At 41.8% G+C, this 22,857-nt stretch overlaps 1 protein-coding gene across 1 annotated transcript in view; it reads left to right on the top strand.

The window, feature by feature from the left end:
• The window catches only part of LOC140485702 (aminopeptidase Q-like), a 149,230-nt gene that overhangs the window by 31,781 nt on the left and 94,592 nt on the right, over positions 1-22,857 (top strand). Inside the window, exons 2-5 of the mRNA XM_072584132.1 lie at positions 149-291; positions 12,401-12,537; positions 15,788-15,914; positions 17,883-18,034. Coding sequence (XP_072440233.1) covers positions 149-291; positions 12,401-12,537; positions 15,788-15,914; positions 17,883-18,034 — 559 coding nt within the window. The remainder of the gene's footprint in view (positions 1-148; positions 292-12,400; positions 12,538-15,787; positions 15,915-17,882; positions 18,035-22,857) is intronic.

Here is a 22,857-nt window from a genome sequence, read left to right on the forward strand (position 1 = left end):
TCTGGGAAGGTCTCCAAAACCTTTGCCCTCAGTGTAAATAGTCCGCTGAGAACTGTATAATCTGGATGGTTCTCGACTTCCATGTTTTTGCTTTTTTAGACTGAAATGAAAAATAAATAATAAGTTGTATGTTTTTTCCTCCAATCAGACCTATCATTGCATCCTTGTTGGAACCAACATTTGCCCGGTCAGTTTTCCCATGTTTTGATGAACCCGCTATGAAGGCAACTTTTGACATCAGGCTTGTGAACCGCCCCGAGTTTGTAGCAATTTCTAACATGCCAGCAATTGGTGAGTCAGATAATAAGTCATTATTCTAAAAGCAATCTGGTTTCATTTAATAAACCATACCATTGGCAACTAATCAGAGCAACATCATTCTGTAGCTGTCATTCTGCATTTGTGTTAGTCTGTCTGCAATGCACAACAAGATTATTGAAGCATTTATTCGTTTGAAGAAATTTCTGTCTCATTATAGAGCCATAGAGTCATAGAGATATACAGCATGGAAACAGACCCCTCAGTTCAACTCGTTCATGCCAACCAGATATCCCAGTTTCACCAGGTTCCTCATTTCCCTTCCCCCAACCTTATCCCATTTCCAACCTTTTAGTTCAGCACTCCCCTCATGACTTGTCCCATCTGTCCATCTTCCTTCCCACCTATTCGTTTCACACTCCCCTCTGACCTATTGCCATTACCCCACCTCCATCCACTTATTGCACTCTCAGCTACCTCACCCGCAGCCCTACCCCCCTCCCATTTATCTCTCCACCCTCAAGGCTCCCAGCCTCATTCCTGATGAAGGCCTTTTGCTGTGTTTTTCCAGCACCGCACTCTCGACTCTAATCTCCAGAATCTGCAGTCCTCACTTTCGCCGACCAGATATCCCAACCTAATCTAGTCCCATTTGCCAGCATTTGGCCCATATCCTTCTAAACCCTTCCTATTCATATACCTATCCAGATGTCTTTTAAATGTTGCAACTGTACTGGCCTTCACCACTTCCTCTGGCAATTCATTTCATACACGCGCCAGCCTCTGCTTGAAAACGTTGCCCCTTAGACTTATATATCTTTCCCCTCTCACTCTAAACCTGTGCCCTCTAATTATGACTCCCCTGTCCCAGGGAAAAGACTTTGTCTATTTACCCTATCCATGCCCCTCATGATTTTATAAACCTCTGTAAGGTCACGCCTCAACCTTTGACACTCCAGGGAAAACAGCCCCAGCCTATTCAGCCTCTCCCTATAGCTCACATCCTCCAACCCTGGCAACATCCTTGTAAATCTTTTCTGAACCCTTTCAAGTTTCAAAACATCCTTCCAAAAGGAAGGAGACCAGAATTGCACACAATATTCCTAAAATGGCCTAACCAATGTCCTGTACAGCTGCCACATGACCTCCCAATGCCTGAACTCAATACTCTGACCAATAAAGGAAAGCATACCAAACACCGTCTTCACTATCCTATCTATGTACGACTCTACTTTCAAGGAGCTGTGAACCTGCACTCCAAGGTCTCGTTGTTCATCAACACTCCCTAAGACCTTACTGTTAAGAATAGAAGTCCTGCTAAGATTTTCTTTCCCAAAATGCAGCACCTCACATTTATCTTATTAAACTCCATCTGCCACTCCTCAGCCCATTGGCCCATCTGATCAAGATCCTGTTGTAATCTGAGGTAACCTTCTTCACTGTCCACTGCACCTCCGATTTTGGTGTCATCAGCAGACTTACTAACTATACTTCCAATGTTCATATCCAAATCTTTATATAAATGAAGAAAAGCAGTAGACCCAGCACCGATCCTTGTGACACTCCACTGATCACAGGCCTCCTGTCTGAAAAACAACCCTCCACCACCACCCTCTGTCTTCTACTTTTGAGCCAGTTCTGTATCCAAATGGCTAGTTCTCCCTGTATTCCATGAGATCTAATCATGCTCACAAGTCTTCCATGGGGAACTTTGTCGAGCGCCTTACTGAAATCCATATAGATCACAACTATGGCTCTGTCCTCATCAATCCTCTTTGTTACTTCTTCAAAAAACTCAATCAAGTTTGTGAGACATGATTTCCCATGCACAAAGCCACATTGACTATCGTTAATCAGTCCTTGCCTTTCCAAATATGTGTAAATCCTGTCCCTCAAGATTCTCTCCAACAACTTGCCCACCACTAACATCAGGGGTACCAGTCTATAGTTCCCTGGCTTGTCCTTACCACCTTTCTGACTATTGATGATACAAATAACTCAGCAAGAGGCCCAGCAATCACTTCCCTAGCTTCAGCTCCTGGGAATTTATCTACTTTTTTATGTTTCAAGGCATGTAGCACTTCCACCTATGTAACATGGACATTTTTCAAGGTGTCACTATCTATTTCCCCACATCCTATATCTTCCATTTTCTTCTCCACAGTAAACACATGCAAAGTATATTCCCCATCTCCTGTGGCACCACACAAAGGCTGCCTTGCTGTTCGTTGAGGGGCCCTATTCACTCCCTAGTTACCCTTTTGTTCTTAATGTATTTGTAAGAACCCTTTGGATTATCCTTAACTATATTTGCCAAAACTATCTCATCTCTCTTTTTTTGCCTTCCTGATTTCCCCCTTAAGTGTACTCCTACTGCCTTTACACTCTTCTAAGGATTCACTCGATCTATCCTATCTATCCCTGACATGTTTTTCACTTAATACGAGAAAGAACTCATATAATCATAGAAATACATAGAGAATGTTGTGATGACCTTCAGTGGATGTAGAATTATGGTTGTTGAACTGATTTGCTGAGACACACTTTTACCCACAATGCTCACATGAAAAGCCTGATCCACCATGTAATATGAATCATGTTGTTACTAAATTAAGCATTTGTTATTAAGGGCAGTGCTGCAATTAAATAAGCCATTGTTGGATGTAGGACAGGGTCTCCTCAGCTATTGTGGTATTATTCCCTACCTCTGAGCCAGAAAGCCCAGGTTCAAATCCCACCTACTTTTCGATCCTTGAACAGGTTGGTTAGAATATATCTGCAATAAGCTCTATCTTGTGGGGGAAGGGGTGGCAGTGACCTCATGGTATTAACCAAAGCTGATATCTGGTGAAATGTATTGGAATTCCACTATGGCAGGTGGTGAAATTTGAATCTGTTAAAAATCAGGTCCAATGATGACAACGCAAACATTTGTCAATTGTTGTAAAAATCCATCTAGTTTTAGGTACCCCTTAGGTTAGGAAATCTGCCGTCCATACCTGGTCTGGTTTATATGTAATGGGCATGTGGCTGGCTCTTCACTGCCCTCTGAGCAATTAGAAATGGGCAATAAATCCTAACCTAGCCAGCTACGCCATTATCGCATGAGCAAAGATGGAATGAGACTGAATAGTTGGACGAGCGGACCTTAGACATCCTCTATACCTGTTTTTCCTCTGCTCAGTATTTTCACGTTGTCTCCTCCTCAAAAGTGGCAAAACATTCAAATAAACACTAGGGTAAGTTGGCAAGATGAATCCAAAATTAGCTTAGTGGTAGGAAACAGAGGGTGGTGGGAGACAATTGTTTGTGTGATTGGAGCTCAGTGTGTAGTGATACACTAAAGGGATCAAAGCTGGGTCCCTTATTGTTTGTGATATTCATAAATGATGTAGATGAGAGTGAGGTGGAAGATAATAAGTAAACATTTGGATAATACAACGATTTGCTGAGTGGTTATAGTAAGGAAGAAGATCTTATTTACAGAAGAATATAAATGGATTGATCATATCAAATTGTATTTTATTGTGTCGCCATTGTCTTACCAGACCATAGGGGCTGCTCTCTCATTAGAGAGAAGCGATCGGTGGTGATTTAACCTGAGGGCTACCAGACCTCAGATGAGGGAAGAGGTTGAGAAGGAGAGTCCTTCATGGTAACCTCAAGCTGGTGATGGGAATTGATTCCACACTGTTGGCATCACACTGCTCTTAAAACCAACAATCAAGTCAACTAATTGCCGGAGGTGGATTATATCATTGATAAGTGTGAGGTGATGTTGTTTGGAAAAAGGAACAAGACAAAGAAGTACTTAATGAATGGCAAGACACTAGGAAGCTCAGAGGAACAGAGGGATCCTGGGATGCTTGTCCACAGATCCCTGAAAGTGGCAGGGCAGGTTAATAAGGTGGTGAAGAAGGCATACAGGGGACTCCTGCCTTTATCAGTCACGGCATAGATTATAAGTGCAGGGAGGTCATTTTGGAGCTGTAGAGAACTTTGCATCGGCCACAGCTGGAATATTTGTGCAGTTCTGGTCACCACACTACAGGAAGGATGTGATTGCACTGGAGGGGGTTCAAAGGATATTTCCTCAAATGGGGTTTTTCAGCTATTTCGGAAGAGAGGCTGAATGAGCATGGATTGTTTTCTTTGGAGTAGAGAATGCTGAGGGGGGAGCATGGTAGAGGTATATGAGAGGCATAGGTGGGGTGAAGAGAAAGCAGCTGTTTCACTTAGTTGAAGGGTTAATAATTAAAGCGAAAGACAGGAGATTTAGATGGGATATGAGGAAGAACCAGAAGGTGGTAGGGGTCTGGAATACACTGCCTGGAAGAGCACTTGAGGCAGGAAACATCACAACTTTTAAACATACATGGATGAGCACTTGAAATGTCATAACATTCAAGGCTATGGGCCAAATGTGGGAAAGTGAGACTAGCACAGGTAGTAGTATACTTTTGACCATATAGACTTGATGGGCCAAAGGGCTCTTCCTCACTGTAAGATTCAATGATGAGGAGTGATTACTAGACTTTGAAGAGAGATCTTGTTTTTTTTGGATTACAAGATGGAACTGATCTTGTCTCTGATAGCCTGAGGACCTGTGACTTCTCCATCCTCACATGCAATAAAAACATGCAATACTGGGGAAAGGAGAATCAAAATGTGTCCAAACACATACAACATTTCCCTAAAGAGTTCCCTGAAAGCTACATGGACCATACAAAAACCTTAATGAAGGGTCAGGAAGGCACTAGGAAAGCTTTTCCCATGACTTTCCCTTAAAGATCTGCAAACAACAGCAGCTTACCAGTGAATTCTGCCATTGATAGTAAATACGGCAATAGCTCTGAACTTTTACAGCACTAACAAATCTTAAGATGTCTCCGTCAAATATGATCCAAAATGTCATCAGGACATTCATCCATTTAATCAATATCTTCATTATTGGTTCATTCAGTTTAGCATGAATGCCATCCCACAGCCAAATAGAGCTTTCCAGTTTTATCCAAAACTGCAGAATATAATTGTTGACATCCATGTAAAATCCTTGCGCATATCACTGAACTTTCAGAACTTTTTGACTGTGCCAAACATTTTTGACTAGATGTAAAGAATTTCACATGGGGTTTCTCCTCAATTCTCCAGAATTTGCTCAGACATTTTGGTTTTGGTCAATATGCGCTGCACAACTTGGCAGTACAAAATGGTTTGAACATGAGTTTACTTAGAAAGATCACCACAACTGATTTTGAGGCAGAAGACCTTGGGATCATAGAATTCCTACAGTGTGGTGGCAAGCCATTCGGCCCATTGAGTCCACACTGGCCTTCCAAAGAGCATCCCACGCAGACCCACCCTTCCTGTAACCCTGCATTTCCCATGCTTAATTCACTTAACTTTCATGTCTTTGGACTGCAGGAAGAAACTGCAGATCCTGGAGAAAACCCACGCAGACACTGGGAGAATATGCAAACCCTACGCAGAACATTCACCTGAGGGGGAAGCAAACCCAGATCCCTGGTGCTGTGAGGTAGCAGTGTTAGCCACTGTGCCACCCGGCTTCTGAGGCTTTCCAATTGGAAGACCTCTTGCTAATGATTACAAGGCGCACCAGAACTCAATAATTGAATGAAGCATTCTCATCAATAAAATAATCTCTATTTGTAGCCAATGTTATTGCTTCTTATCTCTTGTTTTGTTATAAATATAAATCCTTTCAAAGCAGTACCCATCCCAGAACCTTGTAATGTATCAGGATGAAGGGCTTATGCCCAAAATGTTGATTCTCCTGCTCCTCGGATGCTGCCTGACCTGCTGTGCCTTTCCAGCACCACAGTCTCCAACTTGTAATGATCAGACCACTTTGGCTCGATATGACCATGCCAAGATTTATAAACTGCATGAATAATTTCATAAAATAAATGCATCTATTCCCGAAGGAAGATAATCTCCAAGAATAAGGTTGAAGTAAGTAAATCTTCTTTATGATTACAACTGTATTAAAAGTATATATGAGCCATTCCAATCTTTCCTCATATCACTGTTGCCCCACTAAATCTCAGAACCACAGAATCATAGAATGATCATAGAGAAAGAGGCCATTTCGTTCAGTGTATTCATTGTATTGTAAACTGTGTGACTTATGTATTTTTAAAACATAATCTACTTAAATTTGAGGACGACTTCAAAATTAGTGGTATAGTGAACTGTGAAGATTATCTAAGAGTAATCTTGGTCAGATGGGTCAATGGACTGAGAATTGGCAGATGGAATTTAATTTAGATAAATGCAAGGTGTTACATTTTGGTAAGGCAAACCAGGGAAAGATGTATACAGTTAATGGTAGAAACCAGAGGACTGTTGTTGAACAGAGAGACATGGGGATGGAGGTTTATAGTTCCTTGAAAGTGGTGTCATAGGTAGGCAGGGGATGAAGAAGACACGCTTGCCTTCATTTGTCAGAGCATTTAGTATTGGAGTTGGGATGACATGTTGTAGCTGTACAAGATAATGGTGAGGCCACTTGTAGGATACTGTGTACAGTTCTGGTTGCCCTGCTATAGGAAGGATGTTGTTAAACCTTAAAAGGTACAAGTAAATTTACAAGCATGTTGCCAAGACTGGAGGATATTTAGGTATAAGGTGAGGATGAACTTTTTCGCCTGGAGTGCCAGAGACTGAAGGATGACTTTATAGAAGTTTATAAGATCATGAGAGGCATAAATAAGGTGAATTGCAAAGGTATTTTTCCAAGGGTAGGCGAGTCCAAACCTAGAGGCATAGGAGAAAGATTTGAAAGGGACCTTGGGGGTAACTTTTTCACATAGAAGGTGATGTGTGGCAGGAATGAGCTGTCAGAGGCAGTGGTAGAGGAAGGCACAACTCAAACATTTAAAAGACATTTGGTCAGGTATATGAATATGAAAGATTTAGAGGGATATAAGTCAAACACAGGCAAATTGGACCAGTTCAGTTTTGGATACCTGGTCAGCATGGACTAGTTATAGAGTCATAGAGTTATTCAGTATGGAAACAGACCCTCCAATCCAACCAGTCCATAATGACTGTCTGCCCAAACTAAACTAGTCCCCTTTGCCTGCATTTGGCCCATATCCTTCCAAATCTTTCCTATTCATGAACTTATCCAAATGTCTTTTAAACGTTGTAACATGATCTGCATCCACCACTTTCACTAGCAGTTCATTCCACACATGAACCACTCTCGTTGTAAAAAGTTGTCTCACATGTCCTTTTAAAATCATTCTCTCACATTAAAAGTATGTATCTTAGTTTTGAACTCGCCCCGATCCCCCCCCCCCCCCCCCCGGGAAAAGACACTTGTCATTCATCTTTTCTATGCCCGTCATGATTTTGCCATGCTCCAATGAAATAAAGTCCCAGTCTTTCCATTTTATTTTTAATTCAAACCTTTCATTCCAAGCAACATCCTGGCAAATGTTTTCTTAACAAATGTTTAATAATGTTCTTCCTATAACTGGTCGACCAGAACTGCACATAAGTAGTCCAGAAGAAGCCTCATCAATATTTTGTACAACTTCAACTTGATGTCCCAACTCCTATACTCAATGGGTTTGTTTCCATGTTGCATGACTGTATCACTCTATGACTGTGTTGCAAGTTTGTGTTCTTGGATTCTGGATTAGGGAGAGACATGAATTTTTCTATGCATTTAAACTGGTGTTTACACTCAATCCTTGTTTTCCATGAAGGATAGGGGCACAGACTTTCTGCAGGTAACAAAACATGCAAATACCATTCCTGAGCCACTCTCCCATGTACCATATGGGACCATGCAAGGCAGACTAGATGAGACAATGATAAAAATTTGAAGTGAAGTCTTGGGGCTGACTTCACAATTATGCTGATGGTAAATAAGCAGATGACGAGGGCTGAATATATCTGTAGTCATGGTGACTTCTTTTAAAACGTCTTTTGTGGCCTTGCTTGCGAATCAATGGTTTTCTCTTGGTAGGACTTCACAACTGAAGAAAATCAACAAGCTCCAGTTTAGAAGATCAGGAGATGTTTGTTAACTTAAGTGAAACACCCATACCTTCAAACAAGAGATTTTGTTAGTTTTACTTTGAGTTTTGCGCAATTCTGTGACTTTCTTGGATGAAGATGACATTATAGACCAAATCTAAAGCAAACACAGTGAATAAGTATGTAAGTTAGCTCACTGAGCTGGAAGGATGTTTTCAGATGTTTCGTCACCATACTAGGTAGCATCATCAGTGAGAGTCTCCAGTGAGATGGAGTTACCTAGTATGGTGATGACACATCTGAAAACAAACCATCAAACTCAGTGAGCTAACTTACATACTTATCATCAACCTGAGCTCCAAATCTTTTCAAAAATCGCAAACACAGAGAATGCTTGAGAAACTAACAGGACTGACAGTATCTAGAGAAAGGAATAGTCAACATTTCAAGTCCAGTATGATTGTCCTTCAGAATTAAAAGGTTGAAATTTTTATAATTGTTTTTGACAGAGGTGAAGGCAGATCAGAAGGCTGGACACAGGGAGCCCTTACTCCTTCTCCTCTATGTCCATCTAAAGTATATTTTTAAAAAATCCCAAAACCTTTCAGTTCTAAAAAAGGGTCACACTAGACTTGACACATAAACTCTGTCTCTCTCACCATACAGACTGCCAAATTGCTGAGTCTCTCAAGCATTCTGTGTTTGGCATCAGTATGATGAAGTCAGGAGACCTTGATTAGGTGTTCAATGATGTTTAAGTGGGTAACTTACTGCCATCAAAAGGTTGCTGTGTTTTCTGCTACTCTGTGTCCACCAAGCAAATATGGGTAGATGAAAACTCATTAAAGAAGATTAGAGTATGCCTCATCAGGCAGCATCAGTTTTAGGAACAAAGTTAATGAGAGCACAAAGCTGAAAATGTGTTGCTGGAAAAGCGCAGCAGGTCAGGCAGCATCCAAGGAACAGGAGAATCAACGTTTCAGGCATGAGCCCTTCTTCAGGAATGAGGAAAGTGTGCCAAGCAGGCTAAGATAAAAGGTAGGGAGGAGGGACTTGGGGGAGGGGCGTTGGAAATACGATAGGTGGAAGGAGGTTAAGGCGAGGGTGCTAGGCCGGAGTCGGGGTGGAGAGGTCAGGAAGAAGATTGCAGGTTAGGAAGGTGGTGCTGAGTTCAAGGGTTGGGACTGAGACAAAGTAGGGGGAGGGGAAATGAGGAAACTGGAGAAATCTGAGTTCATCCCTTGTGGTTGGAGGGTCACTAGACAGAAGATGAGGCGCTCTTCCTCCAGCCGTCGTGTTGCTATGGTCTGGCGATGGAGGAGTCTAAGGACCTGCATGTCCTTGGTGGAGTGGGAGGGGGAGTTGAAGTGTTGAGCCATGGGATGGTTGGGTTGGTTGGTCCGGGTGTCCCAGAGGTGTTCCCTGAAACGTTCTGCAAGTAGGCGGCCTGTCTCCCCAATATAGAGGAGGCCACATCGGGTGCAGCGGATGCAGTAAATGATGTGTGTGGAGGTGCAGGTGAATTTGTGGCGGATGTGCCCGAAACGTCAATTCTCCTGCTTCTTGGATGCTGCCTGACCTGCTGTGCTTTTCCAGCAACACATTTTCAGCTCTGATCTGCAGTCCTCACTTTCTCCTAATGAGAGCACAATAAAACATAAGACAGGAATTAAATAGAACATAGAACATAGAACAATACAGCACAGAACAGGCCCTTCGGCCCACGATGTTGTGCCGAACTTCTATCCTAGATTAAGCACCCATCCATGTACCTATCCAAATAGGCTTAAAGGTCGCCAATGATTCTGACTCTACCACTCCCACAGGCAGTGCATTCCATGCCCCCACCACTCTCGGGGTAAAGAACCCACCCCTGACGTCTCCCCTATACCTTCCACCCTTCACCTTAAATTTATGTCCCCTTGTAACACTCTGTTGTACCCGGGGAAAAAGTTTCTGACTGTCTAATCTATCTATTCCTCTGATCATCTTATAAACCTCTATCAAGTCACCCCTCATCCTTCGCCGTTCCAACGAGAAAAGGCCGAGAACTCTCAACCTATCTTCGTACGACCTATTCTCCATTCCAGGCAACATCCTGGTAAATCTTCTCTGCACCCTCTCCAAAGCTTCCACATCTTTCCTAAAGTGAGGCGACCAGAACTGCACACAGTACTCCAAATGTGGCCCAACCAAAGTTCTGTACAGCTGCAACATCACTTCACGACTCTTGAATTCAATCCCTCTGCTAATGAACGATAATACGCCATAGGCCTTCTTACAAACTCTATCCACCGGAGTGGCAACTTTCAAAGATCTATGTACATAGACCCCAAGATCCCTCTGTTCCTCCACCTGACTGAGAACCCTACCATTAACCCTGTATTCTACATTCTTATTTGTTCTTCCAAAATGGACAACCTCACACTTGGCAGGGTTGAACTCCATCTGCCACTCCTCAGCCCAGCTCTGCATCATATCTAAGTTCCTTTGCAAACGACAAATGCCCTCCTCACTGTCCACAACTCCACCTATCTTCGTATCATCTGCAAATTTACTGACCCACCCTTCGACTCCCTCATCCAAGTCATTAATAAAAATTACAAACAGCAGAGGACCCAGAACTGATCCCTGCGGAACTCCACTTGTAACTGGGCTCCAGGCTGAATATTTACCATCTACCACCACTCTCTGACTTCGACCGGTTAGCCAGTTTTCTATCCAATTGGCCAAATTTCCCTCTATCCCATGCCTCCTGACTTTCCGCATAAGCCTACCATGGGGAACCTTATCAAGTGCCTTACTAAAATCCATGTACACTACATCCACTGCTCTACCCTCATCCACATGCTTGGTCACCTCCTCGAAGAATTCAATAAGACTTGTAAGGCAAGACCTACCCTTCACAAATCCGTGCTGGCTGTCCCTAATCAAGCAGTGTCTTTCCAGATACTCATAAATCCTATCCCTCAGTACCCTTTCCATTACTTTGCCTACCACAGAAGTAAGACTAACTGGCCTGTAATTCCTGGGGTTATCCCTATTCCCTTTTTTGAACAGGGGCACAACATTCGCTACTCTCCAGTCCCCTGGTACCACCCCCGTTGACAATGAAGACGGGAAGATCATTGTCAAAGTTTCCTCATTCATGTTGAAACCAGAAAGAATTTCAAGAAGACACTTCACTATTCCAGGGTATGATGTAAGAGTAGGTGCCTGTTTCTGTATATGAGGTGATTGCTGCCAGCCCATGTTCAGTTGTTCCAATGATTTTCATTTCATAAATAAAACAGGCGCCATTAAAAACCATGGAAAGTAATAGTGTGCCAAGTACATTGTACAGAGATGCCTGCATTATTGAAAACTCTTGTGTTCTGCACTCGAATGGTATCAAAATGAGTCAGCGGATCAAATTATAATAATTTAACTTCAGCAGAAAAATGAATTCCAAGCAAAGTATTAACAGCAGACGGCACAATTGAATGTAACCATATGTTCTGCTCATTATAATAATAAAGAAACTGCTTCTTCTTAGTAAACTGATTCATTTTCCTTTTGTTTCCAATTGGTTATTTTACTGTATATTTCCTTACAAGATCACCCGTAGCCTAATTCCTAGTATTTTTTCCTATTGAGCATGCATTAGTAATCATCAACCATCCTGTGATCATAGTGGCATTTGCACTGTCCCTGTTGTTGTATAAGTCACAATCTGTAAGTTACTACTGGCAGGACTTCTGGTTTCAGCCCAATGCCTTGTTAAACTGGTAAATCTGGAACATGCTCACTGTTGTTGGAATAAACTTTAACGCTTCATCTTCACCTCCCCACACCTTCCCTCTCTCAGGTGTCAACATCTGGTGTGTGAGTTCACATCAATCATTATAATACTGGCTTATTTACAATCAGCATACTTCTGCTTTGGATTAAGCATCTGTGAATTCTTCAGAAGATAAGAAGATTATCCCTTTTTCCAATATATCTGCTGCAAAGTCAGGCATTTCTTTGAAAGGAACATTTCTATCAGTGACTAAACACATGAGTACGAAGACATGAGTTTGTGTAATGTAAACTTTTGTAGTGGTGAAAATGCAATGGGAAACTACTTAAGTTGAATGTTTTGAATTTTTAGATGTTTCTGAAAGACTGGACGAGGATGGTAAATGGAAAGTTACAACATTTAACACCACTGTGAAGATGTCTACCTATACAATTGCTTTTGTTATTTTTGACTATGATTACATTAGCACAACTTATAATGACATAGAGGTAACTATCAAGTTCTTAATCTTTATTATTTTTATGAGCTTTATGCATACAATTTCCTTCTGAAATGTTATCTCTAGTAGATTAATAATATCATATTTAATTCAAGTTAAAAATAAATAAAATAGTAAAGTGTTCTGAAAGGTGAAGATAGCTATGCAGTAGCAATATTAGTGATGTTTGCCATTAACAGGATATTACCATCAAGCCAAAAAGATTCTCTGCCTACCATAAATGAGTAATGTGATTTGAGTTTCAGTGTTCGTGTGATGCCAGATATGTAAGTAGTGTATCTCAAAGTTTGCAGCATAGAATCAAATATCTTATTCCATTGGATGTTCACAACAAGCAGGTTACTGATTATACCCAACCACCTTCTGCATGCAAAACTCACAACTGATTGCCAATGTTCAATGTATTTTTGCAATTGGGCAACATTTACCTGAATCAATAATAAAATGAATCTTTTTGGCCCTATTTCAACCTAACAGAACAGATGCACAGTCAAATGCTAGTTCATTGGTCAAGGCATTGTCCTGAGAAATCAAGTTAACTGTCAGTCATTGTTAACTGTTGTGTTCGACATGACAACATATCTATCAGAGTTGAAGACTGTGGTGCTGAAAAAGCACAGCCAGTCAGGCAGCATCCGAGGAGCAGGAAAGTTGATGTTTCAGGCATAAACCATTCATCAGGAATGAGACTTTGGGCCAAGAGCAATATAAAAAAGCTAATGGCATAGGATTAATTCCTGAGGTGAGGAAATCAAAATAATTTAGTACATTAAACTTGCATAGGAACATAGGCAATTCTGGGAGGATTATGTACAGTCTGCTCTCCATACCGCAGAAATTATTCCAGAGACTCAAGCATAAGGATCTCAGTTGATAATCCACTGCAATCATGAGGAAATGTGATGTTGTTGGAGGTATCATTTTTTTACATAAGTCAAATCCCCATTTGCCCTTTAAAGTGGGCAGAAAGATTCCAGGATGTAAATTTGAAGAAGGGAAAATTATTTTCCCTGACAATCTAGCCAATGTCAATCCTTCAATCAACATTATCAAGACAGATTATCTATTCATCATCGTGTTTGCGCAACTTTGCTGTGCACAAATCAACTATTACGTTTCCTACAAGTTATCATACTTAAAAATTATTTATTTTACCATTAAGTATTTAAGGAACCTATGGTAACAAAAGATGTGATTAAAAACTTGATTCTATCTTTAATTAGAAAGGTCTGAATGTACAAAAAACATCTACAAGGAACTGAGAGATTTCAACTTTTGAGTGGTGAAAGTTGAGAATTTTTTTTCAGAATAGACAAGGCTTAGAGTCATAGATTCATAGAGATGTCCAGCATGGAAACAGACCCTTCGGTCCAATCCGTCCATGCCAACCAGATATCCCAACCCAATCTAGTCCCACCTGCCAGCACCCGGCCCATATCCCTCCAAACCCTTCCTATTCATATACCCATCCAAATGCCTCTTAAATGTTGCAATTGTACCAGCCTCCACCACTACCTCTCGCAGCTCATTCCACATACGTACCACCCTCTGTGTGAAAAAGTTGCCCCTTAGGTCTCTTTTATATCTTGCCCCTCTCATCCTAAACCTGTGCCTTCTAGTTTTGGATTCGCCCACCCTAGGGAAAAGCCTTTGTGTATTTATCTTATTCATGCCCCTCATAATTTTGTAAACCTCTATAAGGTTACCTCTCAGCCTCCAACGCTCCAGGGAAAACAGCCCCAGCCTGTTCAGCCTCTCCTTATAGCTCAAATCCTCCAAACCTGGCAGCATCCTTATAAATCTTCTCTGAATCTTTTCAAGTTTCACAACATCTTTCCAATGCTTAGAGGTGACCTGATAGAAGTTGTTAAAATTCTGAATGTAGAGTCATTGAGACATTGAGACATGCAACAACAAAACAGACCCATGTACTTCTTATGCATGTACTTATCCAAATGTCTTTTAAATGTTGTAACTGGACCTGCATCCACCACTGGATGTTCATTCGATATATGAACCACTCTCTGTGTAAACAAATTGTACCTCATGTTTTTTCTCTTCTCACCTTATAACTATGCCCTCTAGTCCTGAAATCCTCCGCCCTAGGGAAAAGAAATCAGCCATTCACCTTTTGTCCCTCATGATTTTATAAAGCCTATAAGGTCACCCCTCAATCGCCTATGCTCCAGTGGAAAAATGTCCCAGCCTATGTTGGGCAAGGTAAATGCAACAGTGGTATTTTCCATCTCCACCAATAGGTGGTACTAAATAAGGGTTGTTTGAGGTAGTTTGATGTCATCAATCCTCTTCTGCTTGTCTTGAGGCAATCTTGTGATTAGTTGTACAGCAACCATCACAATACGGTGATTAGAGAAGAGGCACCATTCTTGGCTATCAAAAAGGTTTGTTGCTTGATAGGAATAAGTATGAATGCATTTGGTCAGGCATAATTACTTGGACCTTATGGAGCTGGTATTGATACACCTGCTGTCTCTGAATCTGGAGTGGAACTGCTCGTCTCCACCACAGGCTGTAGGTGTGTATTCAGTAGAATAAAGTTAAAAATCACACAACACCAGGTTATAGGCAACAGGTTTATTTGGAAGTACTTGCTTTCGGAGCACTGCTCCTTCATCAGGTAATTACTTGACAAAGGAACAGCGCTGTTGTACTATAACCTTGTGTTGTGTGATTTTTAACTTTGTCCACCCCAGTGGAGCCAAGGTAACACGAACATTAACCCTTTCAAAACCATTCTCTTTACAAGAGTGACAAGAATGTTTCCACTTGTCGAATTACCCAGAAACAAAATTCCAAAAAGCAAGCTAGTTAGTATTATATCCAATAGGGCAATAAGGAGGAATTTTTTGACTCAGAGTTAGTAGAATGCAGCATCCACTATCAGGGGAAGTGTCAAAGTAGCTGGCTTAGAATCTCTCAAATGGAGTGTGCTGCATGCCAAGACAAAGCATGTTGGAAGGTGTGGAGTACAAACACCAGCAGATAATACATGTGCTTAATAATATCTGTAATATTGCGTCTTTCACAACTTCAGAATGTCCAAATGATTTACAGCTAATTAAGTAATTTTGAAGAGTAGGCCCTCCTGTAATGTAGAAAATGAATTACTGGAGACAATGTATCATTACTTAAACTGTAGCGAGACAATGGCACTGGTTTTACTGTGAAATCAAAAGATATTGGAAATGCCGTGTTTTCAATTCGACTATTTTTTTCAGATTCGTGTGTGGGCAGATAAAACAGCCATATCAAATGGTGAAGCTGAATATGCATTAAATATTACAGGCCCAATACTCGCATACTTTGAAAAGTATTATGATGTGAATTATCCCCTCCCCAAAATAGGTAAGCAAATTATTTGTGGAATCTTATTGTATTGAGCTGATTAAGGCCAATTGTACCATAAGCTAAATTGCCTTCTACCTTTCTATGTAGCTATCTTAGAAACAAAATTACTTCAGTATTCCAAGTTGTTGTGTAAAGTGTGTTATTTACACTATTCTATTGCCTAGATCACATTCAAATTAGTCAAATCGAACTCCTATTAGAAGCTGTATGCTTTAACTTGAAGGTAATTATTAGAAGGAGAATTTTGGGGGGCAATTTCAGCACATATCTCCAGGATGTAGATCAATTTGTCCAATTTTCTGTTAAAGTTACAGTGAGGTCAAAATTATTTCAACAGGCCCTATTTTTTCCTCACTTATGAGGCTGCTATTTATTTGATATGATGAGGTTAAAATGGTCGTCGGTAACACCAACCAGTATCTTCATACATTCCTTTTAGAATATACCTTTAAGGACACTGATTTGGAGTTCTAATCCTATCACAGCAATTTGGGAAATAGAATTAAATAATTCTAGTCATTTGTGGCCTAGCACTAGAAAATGCCAATAAAAACTGCTGGATTGCCAGAAACACACTACTTGTTCACTAATGACCTTCAGGGAAAGTATGATTAGATTCCCTACAGTGTGGAAATAGGCCCTTTGACCCAACCAGTCCACATGACCCTCTGAAGAGTAACCCACCCAGACCCATTTCCCCCGACTAATGCACCTAGCACTATGGGCAATTTAGCATGGCCAATTCACCTGGCCTGCGGGAGGAAACTGGAGCACCTGGAGAAAACCCACACAGACATGGGGAGAATGTGCAAACTCCACACAGACAGTCACTGGGACCTTGGTACTATGAGGCAGCAGTGCTAACCACTGAGCCACCATGCCACCCCTCAACCCAGGGGGTGTATCTGCCACTCCAATCCAGTGAGACTGATAATATGATTCCAGTCTTACAATAAGTGAGGAGGGCATAATTCTGACTTCAGGCAATCATCTAAAATCAGCTACCTGTTTTCTAACTCTCCCAACTTTTATTGACTTTGAATGAAATTATTTCCCTCCCCTTTATCTGAAATATCTCAATTAGAATATCTCTTAATCTTATATACTGATTGTTTGATTCTGCTGTGTGTTTGAAGCTATTGACTTAGAAATTGCTTTGCTGATGTGAGCTGGGCAGAAGCAAATGATCTAAATGCAAGACCAGTTATCCCAATATTGCAAGAGAGTGTTTAGGAGAAAGTGAAATGCATTAGGAGGGACGGAGCAAAGGTGGAGTTGACAATAGTCTTTAGCACCATAGTAGAGTTGAGAGAAACACTTACACTTCCTGGTTCCACATACAAGTAAGTATTTCTTTAAACATGCATGCTGGGTAGCAATCCACACTGGATAGACAGTATGGACACCATATTCCTTCAGGTTAGACGGTACAAAGATTGTATTCCTTCAGGATAGGCTGATTGGTGACTGTATTCCTGCAGAATAGGCTGATTGGAGACCGTATTCGAAAATGGAGCACACCTAGGCCAGCCGAGTTCAGGACAAACCAGATTTGCAAAGAAGGCCTCAACTTTTTAATCTCTTTGTTTGTGTATCAAAGGGCCTAAAGCATGTTTCAAATGTAGTCCCCATGACTTTCTATTTGCACTTTTTACCAGAAAGCTGTGATGGTGGCCAATGCAATGACCACACACATGTGGAAATACAGCTTTGCAGTTACCCAGCAGCCAGAGGGATGGCCAGTGGCAGCTTTCTTTTCTGGCCATCCTGGCACTGGCAACACAAACTCTGTTAGCAGAATGGTGAAATTTGCACCACATGCTGTTTGAAAAAGTAGATACTTTGACACCAGTTTTACATCTCTCACGTGGATAACATCTATAACTAAATGTAAAGCAATTGTGTTCTATAAGCTGATACATGAGTTTGCACTGCAATTGACTCACTCTGTTTTTATCCTTTCAGATATTGTAGCATTGCCTCTCTACGGACCAGAGGCCATGGAAAATTGGGGTCTGCTGCTATTCAGAAAGAGTTCATTGTTGCTTGATCCAAAGAAGGAATCCTTTAAAAAATTAGCCATAACAGCAGTAATTGCGCATGAGCTGGCACATCAGGCACGCTTGTACAATGTTTTCAATCACTGTTTGTACAATGTTTGTTTCAATGTTTGTATGAACACTGCAATAATTTCTGTTGGGAGTTTTGTTCGGAGTAATGCTGCAACCATTCAAGGCAAATAACTACATTTTAGATTTTGTGGTAGTTTGCTTTTAAATTGTTTGAGTCAGGTTGTTAAAATGACTGAATATGGGATTGAAGAAACAGTCTTGCACAGAGAATTTGGCATGATGCTCCTACACAGAACATGGATTCAGGAATAATGATGCAGTTGTTATGCTGTTGGCCTTCCTACACTGCTGGGTGTTCCTTTTCACCCTGGACACACCACTGACCTGTGCAAAACTGAGGACTACAGATATTGGAGCTTAGAGTGGAGAGTCATAGAGTCATAGAGATGTACAGCATGGAAACAGACCCTTCGGTCCAACCCATCCATGCCGACCAGATATCCCAACCCAAACTAGTCCTACCTGCCAGCATCCAGCCCATATCCCTCCAAACCCTTCCTATTCATATACCCATCCAAATGCCTCTTAAATGTTGCAATTGTACCAGCCTCCACACATCCTCTAGCAGCTCATTCCATACACGTACCACCCTCTGCGTGAAACAGTTGTCCCTTAGGTCTCTTTTATATCCTAGCCCTCTCACCCTAAACCTATGCCCTCTAGTTCTTGACTCCCCAATCCCAGGGAAAAGACTTTGTCTATTTATCCTATCCATGCCCCTCATAATTTTGTAAACCTCTATAAGGTCACCCCTCAGCCTCTGATGCTCCAGGGAAAACAGCCCCAGCCTGTTCAGCCTCTCCCAATAGCTCAAATCCTCCAGCCCTGGCAACATCCTTGTAAATCGTTTCTGAATCTTTTCAAGTTTCACAACATCTTTCCAGTAGGAAGGAGACCAGAACTGCATGCAGTATTCCAACAGTGGCCTAACCAATGTCCTGTACAGCTGCAACATGACCTCCCAACTCCTGTAGTCAATACTCTGACCAATAAAGGAAAGCATACCAAACGCCTTCTTCACAATCCTATCTACTTGTGACTCCACTTTCAAGGAGCTATGAACCTGCACTCCTAGGACCTTACCATTAAGTGTATAAATCCTGCTAAGATTTGCTTTCCCAAAATGCAGCACCTCGTATTAATCTGAATTAAACTCCATCTGCCACTTCTCTGCCCATTGGCCCATCTGGTCCAGATCCTGTTGTAATCTGAGGTAACCTTCTTTGCTGTCCATTACACCTCCAATTTTGGTGTCATCTGCAAACTTACTAACTGTACCTCTTATGCTCGAATCCAAATCATTTATGTAAATGACAAAAAGTAGAGGACCCAGCACCGATCCATGTGGCACTCCACTGGTCACAGGCCTCCAGTCTGAAAAAAAACCCTCCACCACCACCCTTTGTCTTCTACCTTTGATCCAGTTCTGTATCCAAATGTTCTCCCTTTATTCCATGAGATCTAACCTTGCTAATCAGTCTCCCATGGGGAACTTTGTCGCACGCCTTACTGAAGTCCATATAGATCATATCTCCTGCTCTGCCCTCATCAATCCTCTTTGTTACTTCTTCAAAAAAACTCAATTAAGTTTGTGAGACATGATTTCCCACGCATAAAGCCATGTTGACAATCCCTAATCAGTCCTTGCCTTTGTGGTGCTGGAAAAGCACAGCAGGTCAGGCATCATCCGAGGAGCAGGAGATAGAGGGCTTTTGCTCAAAATGTCGATTCTCCTGCTCCTTGAATGCTGCCCGACTTGCTGTGCTTTTCCAGCACCACACTCACGACAGCGTTGACCCGTGCTGCGCTTTGTATTCAGGATGACTTATTCTGGTGGTCAGCTGGAAAAGGGACTGTTCTCCTCTCTACCAGAACTTCCAGATACCTGACTGCAAAGTGACAGTGAGCTTTTCATTTTCAGAGCCATGTCCTAAATGTTGATGTTCGAACATAGAATTCCTACAGTGTGGAAACAGGCTATTTGGCCCAACAAGTCCACACTGACCCTCCGAAGACTAACCCATCCAGACCAATTCCCCGACATTTACCTGTGACTAATCCACCTAAATGACACATTTCCTGAGTACAATGGGCAATTTAACATGGCCAATTCACCTAACCTGCGCATTTTTGGATTATGGGAGGAAACCGAACACCCAGAGGAAACTCATGCAGACACAGGGGAGAATATGCAAACTCCACACAGACAATCGCCCAAGGCTGGAATCAAACCTGGGTCCCTATCACTGTGAGGTAGCAGTGCTAACCACTGCACCACCATGCCACCCCAAGGAAACTACTGCTATGCTACTTGAGCACTCTTTTTGCACCATTATAAAGTGAGGTGTCATTCATGACTTGTAATATGAGAAGTAGTATGATGGGCATTAAGTATTTTTCCAGAGGCATGAAACACCATAAGAGCATAAGGTGTAGCAGCAGAAGGAGGCCATTTAGCCCATCTAGTCTGCTCCAACATTCAATGATCATGGCTGATCTGATAATCTTCAATTTCACTTTCCCCACAACCCATGATTCCCCTACTGATGAAAAATCTGTCTATTTAAAAGCTGAATATACTTAACAACGCAGTCTCTTCAGTTCTCTGCAGTAAATAATTTCACAAATTCACAATCCTCTGAGAGAAGACTGACTGTATAGACTTGAAAGGCCTTTCCTGTACTGTAGGAATCTGTAACTATCATCCATTGTTGGTGGCTCCACTAAAGTACTGAACACAATTTAGGAATAACACTTTTTTTCTGTGTTCTCTCATTGGTCACGGGCATTGCTGGCTGACCAGCATTTGTTGCTAGTCTCTAGTTGCCCTTAAGCTATCTTCTTGAACTACTGCAATTCACATGATGTAAGTAAATGCACAATGCTATTGCAGGGGGATTTCCACGACTTTGACCCAGTGACAGTAAAGAAGTGGCAATATATTTCCAAGTCAGGATGGTGAGTATCTCAAAGGGGACCTTGCAAGTGGTGGGATTCCCATGTATTGGCAGCATATGCCTTTCTATGTGGAAGTAGTCATGGATTGCTAATCAGGAAGAGTAACGCAGCTTCAGAAAGGGAGGTCGTCGAGGAGGGTTTGTTCACTGAGTCAGTATGGGTGGAAGTCAGAAACAGGAAAGGAGCAGTCATGTTACTGGAAGTTTTCTACAAATACCCTTTCCCCTCCAATAGCAACAGAGACATGGAGGAGCAGGTTAGGAGGCAGATTTTGTAATGGTGCAGAAGTAACAGGGTTGTTGTCATGGGTGACTTTAACTTTCCTCATATTGGTTGGAACATCCTTAGTTCAAATAGTTTGGTTGGAGCAGTTTTTGTCAGATGTGTCCAGGAAGGGTTCCTGACTAAATATTAGATAGGCTGACAAGAGGGGAGGCCATATTGGATTTGGTGCTTAGCAATGAACCTTGCCAGGTGTCAGATCTCTCAGTAGGAGAGCATTTCGGTGATAGTGATCACAACTCCCTGACCTTTAATCTACTCATGGAGAGGAACAGGAGCAGATGGTATGGGAAAGTATTTAACTGGAGGAGGGGGAATTGCAATGCTATTTGGCCGGAATTGGGGTGCCCAGATTGGGAACAGATGCTCTCAGAGAAATGCACGACAGAAATGTGGAGGTTGTTTAGGGAGCACTTACTGATAGTGGTGGACAGGTTTGTCCCACTAAGATAAAGGAAGGGATAGTAGGTTGAAATAACCTTTGGTGACAAGGGATGTGGAGCAACTAGTCATGAGGAAGAAGGAAGCTTACTTAAGGTTCAAGAGGCAAGGGTCAGACAAGACTCTAGAGGGTTACAAGGTAGACAGGAAGGAACTGAAGAATTGACCTAGGAGAACTAGAAGGGAGCATGAAAAAGTCTTAGTGGGTAGGATTAAGGAAAACCCTAAGACATTCTACATTTATGTGAGGAACAAGAGATGGCCAGAGTGAGGATAGGGCCGATCAGGGATAATGGAGGAAACTTGCGCCTGGAGTCGGAGGAGGTAGGGTTTTAATGAATACTTTGCTTCAGTATTCACTACTGAGAAGGACCTTGATATTTGTGAGGACATCAGGAAACAGATTGATATGCTCGACCAGATTGATGTTAAGAAGGAGGATGTGCTGAAAATTTTGAAACACTTAAGGATAGATAAGTCTCCTGGGCCAAACAGGATATACCCAAGGTTGCTGCAGGAAGCGAGGGAAGAGATTGCTGCACCTTTGCCAATGATCTTTGCATCCTCACTGTCCACTGGAGTACTTCCAGATGATTGGAGGGTGGCCAATGTTATTCCCTTGTTCAAGAAAGGGAATAGAGATAATCCTGGAAAATATAGACCATCAGTCTTACATCCGTGGTGGGCAAAGTATTGGAGAGGATTTGGAGAGACAAGATTTATGATTACTTGGAAAGCCATAGCTTGGTTAGAGATAGTCAGCAAGGCTTTGTGATGGGAGGTCATGTCTTACAAAGTTTATTAAATTCTTTGAGGATCTGACAAAACACATTGATGAAGGTAGAGCAGTAGATGTGGTGTACATGGATTTTAGCAAGGTGTTTGATAAGGTTCCCCAAAGTAGGCTCATTTAAAAAGTAAGGAGGCACGCGATACAGGGAAATCTGGCTGTCTGGATACAGAACTGACTGGAACCTAGAAAACAGAGGGTGGTAGTGGATGGAAAGTATACAGCCTGGAGCTTGGTGACCAATGGTGTTCTGCAGGGATCGGTTGTGGGACCTCTGCTCTTTGTGATTTTTATAAATGACCTGGAAGAGGAAGTAGAAAGATGGGTTAGTAATTTT

This window comes from Chiloscyllium punctatum, chromosome 2 (assembly GCF_047496795.1).
Source record: "Chiloscyllium punctatum isolate Juve2018m chromosome 2, sChiPun1.3, whole genome shotgun sequence".
NCBI classification, from domain to species: domain Eukaryota; kingdom Metazoa; phylum Chordata; class Chondrichthyes; order Orectolobiformes; family Hemiscylliidae; genus Chiloscyllium; species Chiloscyllium punctatum.